Genomic DNA, 12,223 nt, shown 5'->3' with positions numbered 1-12,223 from the left:
CATTCCAAGAGATGACATTTTGGAGAGGAAGCCTATATCAGCATCTTGCATAACGCCACATGCCTTCAAGATACAAGCATAGTTGAAGGCATTTGGAGGGCTTCCTTCTTTTTGCATGTGCTGAAAACAGCCCAAAGTTTCCTGGCCCTGCCACTATTGGGCAATATCCCGTGATCAAAGCATTCCAAGAGACGACATTCCGGAGAGGAAACTCGTCCAACACTTTTTGTGAAAATAGTCCAAAGCTTCCTGGCCCCGCAATCAAAGCATTCCAAGAGATGACATTTTGGAGAGGAAGCTCGTCTAGCACTTTTTGTGCTTCATGAAGTACACCACATTTGGCATACATGTTAGCCAAGGCAGTGCCAAGCCCGACATTTTTTGCCAACAAACTCTCTCTCTTTCCTGCGTTTTAGTGCACATCGTAGCTCTCTCTCTCTCTCTCTCTCTCTCTCTCTCTCTCAATATCTCTTTGCGCTTTTCATCTCCTTTTCATGCTGTGGTGCGGCCCGGTGCTTTGATCTACGATTCTCTTGCGCCATTGCTTTTTTCATTGTCTCTGTCTGTGGTTTACCTTGCGTTTTTCATTTTACCACCTCTGCTATTTTAAGATCCACTTAATTCTCGCCACATGGCATAGCTAGCTTTGTTGCATTCTTCAAATCGTTATTACATAATGCGACGAGGTGTGACGGCCTTTTTGGAGAGAGAGAGAGAGAGAGAGAGAGGGGATTGGGAAAGTCGTTATTTTTAACAAGGCCACGTGGATGGACGTGGAGTCAGAAATGAGATTTTGCCTTCTACGCTAACGAAGTAATGATTTTTTTACAATTGACCAAACGGCTCCTGCGTGGCCGGCCGTGAGTGCAGGCAGCGGCCGTTGATAGCGCATTGGACAGAGCTAGCGTCTTCGCTGCCTAGCTGGTTAAGTGGTCCTGCTGTTGCATAACCAGTAAGGTTGTAGCCCCCAAGATGGTGCCTGCTGTGTAAACTCTCTGACACGTCCTAAGGTGTTGTAGTAGCTTTTGGTCGTAGCACCGACGCTCTGGAAAGCATGTAGACAATGTTGAGGCCCGCGCATGCTACTTGCAATACATTCTGCCTATGTGCGAAAGGGAACTCCGAGCTCTTGTACCACTCCATGTCTAGGGCTGCAGCTTTGACCACCAAAGCCCACGTAGTCCAAGACGGTACATCACCCCCTCAAGTGCTTCCGGCTCTGCCTGAGCATGTCAATGCCGCAGTGCTTGCTCTTAGAAAGGGTCTTGTCATTGCTGTTCCTACTGATACCCTCTATGGTTTTGCAGCAGATGCTTGGTAACTACTTTTGTCTGCTTTTACACTGTTTTTCTTGCCCTTGTACCTCTTTGTGCGCAATCTTGCTCTGGGACAAGAATATCTGCTGTGTAATCAATTAAAAGGAATCCTTGACTCCAGGACCTCAGAATGAAAACCAATTCGCCTTTCAAAGTTGGGGAAAGTATGCTGGGGAAAGTGTGCAAGTTATGACTGTGCAATGTTACACAATTCATTCTTGATTCCATCAGCCCAAAACAAAATCCATTTGCACTATTAGAGGCTTGGAAGTTTAGGTTAAGCTTATAATCTTTCACTCATGGGCCAGCTTTTCGTGCCCAAATTCCATCTGAACTGCCACAAAGGGCTTATTGCAAGTAGGTGGCGCTGTGAATGGGCTCAATGGTTTGCCTTCAAACAGGATAAAAGTGTTGTATTTGGAGAGGGAGGAGGGGGGGGGGGGGGGGGGGGGGGGCACTCATTTTGTCCATGTTGGCAGAGAGTACCATAACCAGATAAAGGAGTGGTGGGGTTTCCATCTTTTTGAGTGGCGATTATAGCCGAACGTGCACATGTGCCTACTATGCGAGTGGCAAGGCAGAAGCTACACAGTTCCATTGCTACATTGAGCAGGGTCAAACTTCTGCACAGATCATGTTATGCAAGACAAATGGAAGTTATGCAGGTGGTGGCCTTCCATCATTTGAACATAAAACCATTTGGTCCATTGCTCTATGTGCCATGCACATATTAGTAAGGGCGTGGCTTACAGCAAAGCAAGCATGTATGTAAACTTTAATGGCACAGCATAGTGCACCAAGCCTTGATATCATTCATTAATCATGCACACTTCAAGGTCATGCAAGTGAAGGTGGCCAAGTAATGGTTTATCCACAATTTCAAGTGTACTAGAATCCTGCTAAGTTACTGCTGATGATTTAAACATTCAACCTAATCAGGTGTTTAATTTGTGCGTTTGCAGCCGTGAAGAAGCAATCGCAAAAATCTACTCAATCAAAGGCAGGGACAGCATCAATCCTTTAGCAGTGTGCCTTGCACATCCAGATGATTTTGAAAAGTATAGTGTCACAAAACATCTTCCTGACGGGTTGCTGAAAGATTTGTTTCCTGGTCCTGTCACGGCTGTGCTTTTACGAGGTAAGCATTTCTATCTTTATCTTAATGGTTATGCACCGTCTTCAGATTTGTGCTCTGCCGTTTTCTGGAGAATGTTCTCATTCAGAAGATTGTCTTGCTCTTGTTACTCTCTATGTAACTTGTTTCCCAGGTGTTTCTTTCTACTGTAGAAGGTATAGCAACGAATGGTGGGCTCTTTACCAATTTGACTCTTGAGGCTTGGGAGTTCTGAGGGGCGTAGCTTTTGCCATATTAAATAGGCAATAAAAGTTTGGGATCCCAATAATTTGCCTGAACTTATATTTAATTTTAAGTACGTCAGTTGTGTGATTCGTGGTCGTCTAATATGATGATGCCAGATGGTACGTTTTTTTAATAGCCTATGGCATACTTTATACATTTCCCTATCCTGTACAATATTTAACTTCAACATTATGAACCCTGGTCTAGGTAGTCAATGTGGCACCACAGACATTCTAATTCTTATAAAGAGGCCAACAAAAGTCCGGATGAATTTTGAGGAAGGAGGGAAGGGGGGAGGGAGGGAGGGAGGAGGGGAGGGAGGGAGGGAGGAGGTGAGCATAGGGGCTCCAACACTAATGTTTGCCCCTCTGATCCTCCATTTTTAAACTTACTGCACGTATGGGTGTGGTGTACATCATCACCGTAGCGTTGAATAACCACCCCTTTATGCGGGGCTCCTTGAAGTGGGCATGATGGTTCTCGTTTCTATCATCAATGTTGCATGTCCCCATATCAATTGAGCCAATGATGCGTCTCATGGAGAAATGTCTTGTTGGACTAGTGAAAGCATAGAGAAATATAATATGAAATATAAGCATGAGAACAATTTCTTGATGCCCTTATAATCAGTATGCCATGGAATGTACAAGGTCTGCTGGGTATCACCTTGTTAAGCATGAGAACATCTCATCTGATCCTCCATACTGAAACTAACTTCTGATACAGGGGTGGTGTACATCATCATCATGGCATGCTGGGCTCATTAGAGTCGGCATGGTGGCTCTTTCTTTTTACTTCATTAATGTAGCATGTCCCCATCTCAATTGAGTCAATGCTGCATGTCTCATGGAGAAATGGCTTGTTGGACCAGTGAAAGCAAATAGAAATATAATTTTGAATCGTAAGGGGAACAACCCTAGGTATGTAGCGTAGAGGGTGTGTATCATCTTGTGAAGCATGCGAACATGTCTTTATGCCCTTTTACTTAGTATGCTGTAAGGTGTAGCAAAAGTGAATTTCGACTTTGCTCAAGATGAGTGCTCCGAACGGTTCTCAAGGGTTCCTTTTACTTACGGAAGGGAGAGCCTTCCGTTCCTTTAGTGAGAGAGTGCAATGATCACAAACAAAGTGTGACTGTGAATGAAGGTGCTGAGAGAGAGAGAGAGAGAGAGAGAGAGAGAGAGAAGAATAAGACACCAGACGGTTCTCAAACCCTCCTTCAAGGGCCCCCCTCTCTATGGCGAGAGAGGTCTATGCTATTGATTGCACAAATCTGGTACAATTGTCTAGATGCAATGGACTTGCTGACGATGTTGACGACAATGATGACGAGGACGAGGACGGGCTGAATCCCGAAAACGCTCGGGCTGAAATCTGCAAACGCTGACTTTCTTCTGATTCCTGACACTGTGTAGGTGAGGACGGTGATGGCGACGACGATGCGCTGAAAACGCAGATGCTGAAATTTGCTGACAGCGGGCTGAAACTGAAAACGCTGGCTGATCTGACATTACGACGAGCATGTGCTGCGGGTAGGTGAGATCTGCGAGGCTAGGGGCTGATCTGCTGTGTCTAAGTGCTGAAAACTGAAAACGCTGATGCACTGAGGCTGATCTTTCGCTAGAAACTGCAAAACGCTAGGCAATCTGCAAGGTGCAAAAACGCTAGGCAATCTGCAATCTGCTGGCGTCAAGTGCTGGGATCTGGAAACACTGGCTGATCTGGGAAGTCCAAAAACTCCAAGCTTGTCTTGTGGCTGAAAACGCTAAGTCTCCTGCCGGTCTTGCTGAGAAGGTGCACTGCAAGTTATTGGAACTTCTTTTGCCTCTTCTGCTAGGAAGTGCTAGCGCTAGGTTTTATTTATAGGCACTTAGCAAATTTGCCCTACTCAGTTTCCCAACAAAGTCACTTATTAAATAATAAGTGAAAAATGGATAAATAGGGAAAATGAGTTCTGTGCATTGTAAAATGCTCATGATGGGTACGGACTGTCATGCTGATGATTATGTTGTGTGCAACTAGAGCATATGCAACTACTTTTAAGTGCCTGGACATGGGCGGCCTGCGCAGAGACTCACTAAGGTGCCAGAACACTTTCTAAGCTGACCTGAATCCTAGACCTGAAGTAGCTTGTCCACATGCACATAGGGTTAGATGTGCACGTGATATATGCCATGGAACGTAGAGGGTTTGCTGCGTATCATCTTGTAAAGCATGAGAAGTTAAAGCATCTCGTTTGTTCCTTTTGATCCTCCATGCTCAAAGTCAGAACATCTTTTTTGTTCCTTTTGATCCTCCATGCTCAGAGTTATTGCGTGTATGGGTGTACCACCCCTTTATACGGGGCTCGTTGGAGTGGGGGCATGGCGGTTCTTTCTTTCTATTACCATCTTATGGGCCGTTTAAGATAATTGACCAAGTGAACGATGTGATGTTTCGATTAGATCTACCATCTAATTGGAAGATTTACAATGCTTTCTATGTTAGTTTACTCCGGCCATATATGGGACCACCTCCAAGTCAGCCTATTACGATATGTGCAAAGGGGAGAGAGAGATGCGCGAGAGCAAATCATCGTACTACATGAGACAAAGGAGAAGGCAAGCTTTCCATTAAAGCTGTGAAACCTGCACCCACTACTCACACACACATTGTAGGTCACAATGCTTCAAAAATCAGCCTCCACTTCAATTTTGGGTGCCCCCTCTTGGGATGAGACTTTTGGAGAGAGTGAGTTGGCCTGCATCCATGTGTTCAGTTTGCCTCTTTTTAAGTTAATTCCCTAGTTCTTACCAACTTATAAAATTTTAAGTGACTTGCCGAGTGGCCCAAATCCCATTTGGCGCGGGCTTCCATACTCATTAGAATATAGTGCTAATTGGCCCGACCAGTCCTAGATTGACCGACCTAGATTCCCGATGTGAGAAACCCTTTAGGCCGCAGTCGTTTCACGCAGTCGTTTCAAGGGTTCCGGGAAAAACAAGTAAAAGTAAAATAAATAAAAATATGTAGTACATATTAAAGAAGGTGACGTGAAAAATACACCTCCTGGTGACATGCCCTTTGAATAGTAGCTCGTATCGACCTCTAATCTCAGCATAGGCTCTGCATCTACAAACAAAATGTTCATCACTCTCCACTTCCTCTTTGCATACCTGAGAGACTTTCTCGTCCCAGGGGAAGTCATGGCCTCGCTGTGCCTCAATCTCTAGTCTGTGTGATGACACTCTGAGCTGACCAATCTCCACCCGTGAGTTGTGGGGCATGTAGGTGTCCATGTAGCGTGGTCGTCGTATGAACCTGTCCTCTAGTATGGTAAGGAAATGATCTCTGTAGAGTGACATCTTCCGTTGGAGAGGAGATATGATCCAAGTTTGTCAGATATAGAGTTGCCAAAGATCTTGTCGGATCACTATGTTTCTCTCACTACGTGAGAGATGAAGCTGAGGGAAGTCAGGGTCGTACTAAAAAGATGGCACACTCTCAAGATCAATGCCATGTGCTCCGAACCGTGCTCTAACCTGTGTGTACCATGCTTTGTCGTACCCAGACTCTACTATTTGTATAGCTAACTCAAACACTCGCCGTGCGAGTTTGTCGATCGGGAGCTCTCTTACTCTCTGGATAAAGCAGATCATCTGAAAAAGTGCCTCCACTACCACGGAGGGGGGGGGGGGGGTTTGTGGCAAGCTCTACCATGATGATGTCTTGTGGCATTGTGTGCTTGCCTTGAAACAGGCGAGAAATCATATAGATCTATGGTCTCTCAATCCGTATCCACTGGCTATCTGTCAATCCGGGTGCCCACACTGCTGCTGTATACATCAGGGTTGGAGTGACTAATGTGTCAATAGCCACACCTTCGTGCGGGGTTCCTAAAAGTGTGCTTGATGGCATCTCCGCTCTAGCTTGGCCAATGCTGCATATCCTCGGGTGTGTTTGTCAATGGCGGCCTGTGCCATGGAGAAGGAAGGGTCCCTGTCTGCTAGTGAATGTGACTCGCAAGTAGACGTAGGAGGTGATCACCTACTGCTGTAAAGGTGGCTGCTCGTCGGACTGATTTGGAGGTGTGGAACATCATGACCTTGGTCTTCCCAAGGTTCACTGTCAGTCCCCTGTCTGTACAAAACTCATCCAAGGCTCTCAAATGGCTGTGTAGACCCTTTGGCAACTCTGAAATCAATACAATGTCATCAACATATAGCATAATGTGGATTGGGGTACTTGCTCAGCTCTTGCCCCTCACGCCCGTAGGATGTAGTCGGAGATCTTGTCGATGTAGAATCCAAAGAGGGTCGGGGAGAGGGGTCATCCTTGCTTAACACCAATTGTGCTAGCAATAGACTCTGACAGACCGCTTGGGCAACGAACTCTCCCAATCACTCTCTTATAAAGAGCATAGATGGCCCATATCATCTCTGAGGGTATCCCCAAGCTCTGAAGTCGACGAAAGAGCCTCTCCTGTGGGACTGTGTCAAACGCTTTGCGGAAGTCCACAATGCAGCAGTAAAGCCTCTTCTTCCGTACCTTTGCCCCATCAATGAGGCAACGTAGAACAAAGATGTGGTCAATGGTGGAGAAGGTCCGCATGAACCACTGCTTGGCCAGGGGCGCGTGGACCCTCAGCCTCCCCATATGAATTGAGCTCAGCCTCGAGAACTTCCCCACATAGTTTGGCCAATCATGATAGTCTTGTAATTCCCTGGGTCCAAGGTGTCTCCATATTTGTGGATCGGCACAATGGTGTGCTTGGTCCTCTCCTCTGGGAAGCCCTCCCTTATATAGCTCGGTTGAAAGCATATGCAATCAACGGGGCTATCATGGGCGGCTGCATAAATGAGGTGCTCACTCTGTAATTCTGTATGATCTGCTGATTGACGATGTTGCAGGCGGTGAATGGCTTTCTTGACCATCTCTGCTATGAAGGAGGAGCTCGTGGGTCGAGGCCCGGGTGGTTGTGGAATCGGAGGTTGGTTCGGCACCTCATAGGGTCTCTGTGCATAATCGTGCCATACTTGTGGATCCTCAATAGGAGTAGTTGGTCGTGGCTCCTGAAGGGTGTGCCATGCTGTGGCCCTGTCCATGCTCATGAACAAATGGTATAGCTTTAGTTCTTGTGCCTCCACGAAAGCTCACCACTTCGGGCGCGTGAGAATCTTCATCTGGCGTCTAGCCTCTCGATCACTGATCTCTCCAACAGTTCGTTGCGCACGTAGCCGGCAGTAGAGGTCTCTGCACTCATCATCATACCAGCGGTTCTGTGGCATAGTCCTTTGGGGGGGGGGGGAGGGAAGAGCTGATGGCTGATGTCTGAAGAACATATGTGATGTGGGAGGCAAGCATAGGTAGTGGTGGAGAGGGGTGGAGCAAAAGGAGTCCCTTCTCGACCTCTGCCAAGTATAAGGGGGCTAGCTCATGTGTGAAATGTATCGTGGTGTGTGGGGTGCGTGTCATGGATGTGTGGGGTGTGGCGTTGCCAGTGAGGGAGAGTGCAAGATAGGTGTGGTCGGCTCTAATCAGTATGGGTGGGATCATGGATGGTGAAAGAGCTAAGTAGGTGGGTGGCCTCTCTAGATCCCATGATGTAATCTACGGTATTTATCCCCGGCTGCAACTGCGTGTGATATGCATGTCAGCCCTCCTGAAGTGGGCCACTGTGCCATCCCGTTATAAATAACAAGACGGTGTCGAGAGCCTATCCTGAGCAAATGATGGTTGTACTCTGTAATGCGAGCTGTCTCTGCCAAATCTGTCATGGTGGCCTCCTCCTGTATGGCGAATAGTGCCACCGCCTCCTTTGTGTCGTATGTCTCACATTGGTTTTGACATGTCCTGGCATAAAAATCTCTCATAAGGAAGACTTCCCCTTGTGTAGAGTACTCTATGATCTCATCTGATAGGCATGTGTATGGGGGATAATCTCTCTTCCTCCTCCCCTTCCGTCTCTGTGGTAGCAAATCTGGAGCCTGAGGGGGCGAAGTAGCAGAGGCGATGTAGATAATCCTGTCCAGTGATAGCTCAAAGCGGGTCCAAATGTAACAGGCCTGTGGGTCCCGTGCAACAAATTGTATCGTGGTCTGGAGTCCCTATCTGAAGAGTACAGCCACCCCTCCGGACCCTCGTGTGGTGTGTTGGCGAGTGCTCCCTCGATGTAAAGACTCCCACTGAAAGCCCTGGATCCTCAGTAGACTCGGCTCTTGGCTCTCATGTGTCTCTGTTAGAAGAACGAGGTCCCGTCCTCTCATCACCTCCTCAAGCCTCTCTGGATGTGTCCATAGATCCCCGTTGCGGTTCCAAACCGCGAGGTGAAGCTCTTCTTGTGTCCCACAGGCGGTGAGTCCCTATGCGACGGTCTTGCCATCGATGATGACCCTACCATCTGTTGCATCTTTGTGAGGTCGTCCTCAAGGTAGATAGGAGGCCCCTCTAACCCTCTCAAGATAACCCTCTTTTGGATAAAGGATGTTTGAGACTCCTTGGAGGTAAATTGGAGGATGAGGGCTCTTTTCTGTAAATCTTTGCCGGCTCTCCACGTCTCGGAGAATGGTAGCTCCTCATCTACCTTGTACCCGAGTTTTGTGCATAGGGCTTTCCCATCGCTCTCCGGTGTGGACCCGTCTTCTTCTTTTATGCCCGTAGCTCGTACAATGAGACGTCGGGCTTGACGCATCTTCTCTTCCTCAATGGTTGTGTGTACAATGAGCGCCTCATCCTTGTGGGCTTCCTCCTTCGCCTCTTTTTTTATATTCTTCTTGACTACTTCGACCCATCCATCCTTGGTGGCTTCCAATTTGTCTTCGATGCTTGTGGTGAGAGCTTTGGCGATCTCCTCCTTGAGGGGTTCCTTGGCTTCCGCTTTGATCCCTCCTTCGGGGTTGAGGGATGCGATAGAAGCACGTAAGAGGTCGATTTGCTCCTTCAACTCTTCCTTTTCTTTCTTCCATTCCTCCTTCTCTTGCTCTTTTCGCCTCCCACTTCTCCTTCTTCCATGCTTCCATGCTTCCTTCTCCTTGGCGAGGCTCTCTGTTTTTTTCTCGAGCTTCACAAGGCGATTGATGATGGTGGTGATGGAGGCATCGGCAATTCTCTTGTTGTCTTTGATCTTGTTGTCCAATTTGTTGAGCTCCTTCCCGACTTCTTCCTTTGATTTGGTCATCCTTCTCGTAATCTCCACTTGTTTCCGCGGCCGGGGGTTTGTCATGGCACTATGGCACTATGGGTGCCATTATGTCACGGCACTAGGGCACTATGGGTGCCATTATTGTCACGGCACTATTGCACTATGGGTGCCATTATGTGGATGTGTATGTGTGTGTTTAAGTGTATATGTGTATTTGGGGTGGGGGGGGGACAACAGAGGGTAGGGTGGGAGAGTAAAGGCGGGCGGCTGCTGCAGGTGATGTGCAGGTGGGCAGCACGCGAACCTGCAGGCAGGGGGCAGAGTGGCAGGGCTGCAGCAGCGCGAGGGAGAGGGGGAGTGCACAGTGCGTGCAGGGCAGCAGAGAGAGAGAGAGAGAGAGAGAGAGAGAGAGGAAAAATAAGAAGTAGAGCATTTTAACGTCGTGGGAAACTATCCCAAGAGACCTTAAAGATCTATTCGAGGAGGGGAGAGAGAGAGAAGAAGAAGAAGAAGAAGAAAAAGAAGAGAATTTTAACGTCGTAGGAAGGTATCCGAAGAGACCTCAAAGATCTATCCGACGAGAGTTGAACTCAAGACTTGTTATTCAAGAGGGAAATGGCATAACCAATCTACCACACTTTGGGTGATAGAAAGGTTATACCAATTTCCTCTTCTTATTAACACACTCACACACCCACACACACACCTGAGAAGAAGAGAATTTTAACGTCGTAGGAAGCTAGCCCAAGAGACCTCAAAGATCTATCCGACGACAGTTGAACTCAAGACCTCTTATTCAAGAGGGAAACGGCATAACCAATCTACCACACTTAAGTGAAAGAAAGGTTATACCAATTTCCTCTTCTTATTAACACACTCACACACCCACACACGCACTTGAGAAGAAGAGAATTTTAACGTCGTAGGAAGTTATCCCAAGCGACCTCAAAGATCTATCCAACGAGAGTTGAACTCAAGACTTGTTATTCAAGAGGGAAAATGGCATAACTAATCTACCACACTTGGGTGATAGAGAGGTTATACCAATTTTCTCTTCTTATCAACACACTCACACACCCACACACACCTGAGAAGAAGAGAATTTTAACATCGTAGGAAGCTATCCCAAGAGACCTCAAAGATCTATCCGACGAGAGCTGAACTCAAGACCTGTTATGAGAGAGAGAGAGAGAGAGAGAGAGAGAGAGAGAGAGGTGGCTGCACTGAAATGCTGACAAATTCTTTTGGTGCATGGACAGGTGAGCAGAGTTTACTAAGTAAATGCCTAAACCCTGGGATCTGTAGTATAGGCATTAGAATTCCAAACAGTACTTTCATTATGCAGGTGGCTGAGGCATTTGGAGGAGCCCTTGCTCTCACAAGTGCCAATGTAAGTGGGCAGTCTAGTACCATAAGGATACAGGAATTTGAATCCTTATGGCCATACTGTGCTGCAGTTTTTGATGCAGGAGAAATTCCCTCCACCAGAGAGGGTTCGACTATAGTTGATCTGACAGTACCAGGTGCCTATAAAATTCTCAGGACAGGAAGGTAAGGGATTTGGTGCATCAGGTTTAAATGAGCTGTTTGCTTTTTTTAAAAAACTTCCCTCTAATAGCTTTCTGTTTGGTGCTTAGTGCTTTTGACTCGACAGTCGCTGTTCTTGAGAGACATTGCCTGACGAAGGCAGCTTCTCTATTGAAGGATAGCTGAAATGAGTACAAGTACAAGATGAGGAGTAGCATATACAGATGGAAGATAATACTTAGAAAAGATGCATGGATTCCTTTTTGAGCTTGAGACTGCTACCACTCTCATGCATGAAGCTTTCATTTTTGAAGGTTCCAGGTGGGATTCAGCATGCAAAATGCATTTGCAGTGTCGATCTAGGGGTAATAGAGTATAGTGTGTCCTTTGTGCTATCATCATGCTGCACATGGCAAAAGTCACTTGAGCTCCTGCCATTGTTGAAAAACTTGTTTACTGAATCTGAGTGCAACTTGCTGCTTTATGCTTTCTTGAGCATGGTGAATTATGACATCTCTCTCTCTCTCTCTCTCTCTCTCTCTCTCTCTCTAGCTTGATGCATTTTCATGATTGTAGTCCTGAGCATATAGATGTGCATACATATCCTTAGTGATAAAGCTCCATCCCCCTCTCACCTACCATGTACTCCCTCCGAGGGTTTTTGAACTACAGAAGTCCTTAGTAGAGGGTCCCATTTTGGGTGCAGTGTTGGACCATTGTATTAAGCTTGCTGATGAATGCCACATGGAAAGATTATGTTAACAAACTTCCTTTTTTACTATTTTTTGTAGGCTCTTTTTACACTTGTTTACCTGCCTCTTTACAGAGAGGCATTGGGTCACACACATCTTCCCATCCTCTTTCACTTTTTTCGTCCTCAATTTCTTACAATGATTCTAA

At 46.7% G+C, this 12,223-nt stretch overlaps 1 protein-coding gene across 1 annotated transcript; it reads left to right on the top strand.

The window, feature by feature from the left end:
- Positions 1 to 845: 845 nt before the first annotated feature.
- On the top strand, positions 846 to 11,811 carry LOC147466148 (uncharacterized). Its single transcript, XM_086524404.1, has 4 exons — positions 846 to 1,317; positions 2,279 to 2,454; positions 11,056 to 11,347; positions 11,434 to 11,811. The coding sequence occupies exons 1-4, from the start codon at positions 1,064 to 1,066 to the stop codon at positions 11,507 to 11,509; spliced, it is 798 nt and encodes a 265-aa protein (XP_086380530.1). The 5' UTR covers positions 846 to 1,063; the 3' UTR covers positions 11,510 to 11,811.
- Positions 11,812 to 12,223: the final 412 nt, after the last annotated feature.

Source organism: Adiantum capillus-veneris, chromosome 1 (genome assembly GCF_014529385.1).
Source record: "Adiantum capillus-veneris isolate H3 chromosome 1, ASM1452938v2, whole genome shotgun sequence".
Lineage (NCBI taxonomy): Eukaryota > Viridiplantae > Streptophyta > Polypodiopsida > Polypodiales > Pteridaceae > Adiantum > Adiantum capillus-veneris.
Note: the sequence above shows the minus strand (reverse complement) of the source record. Positions and strands in the feature narration are given on the sequence as shown.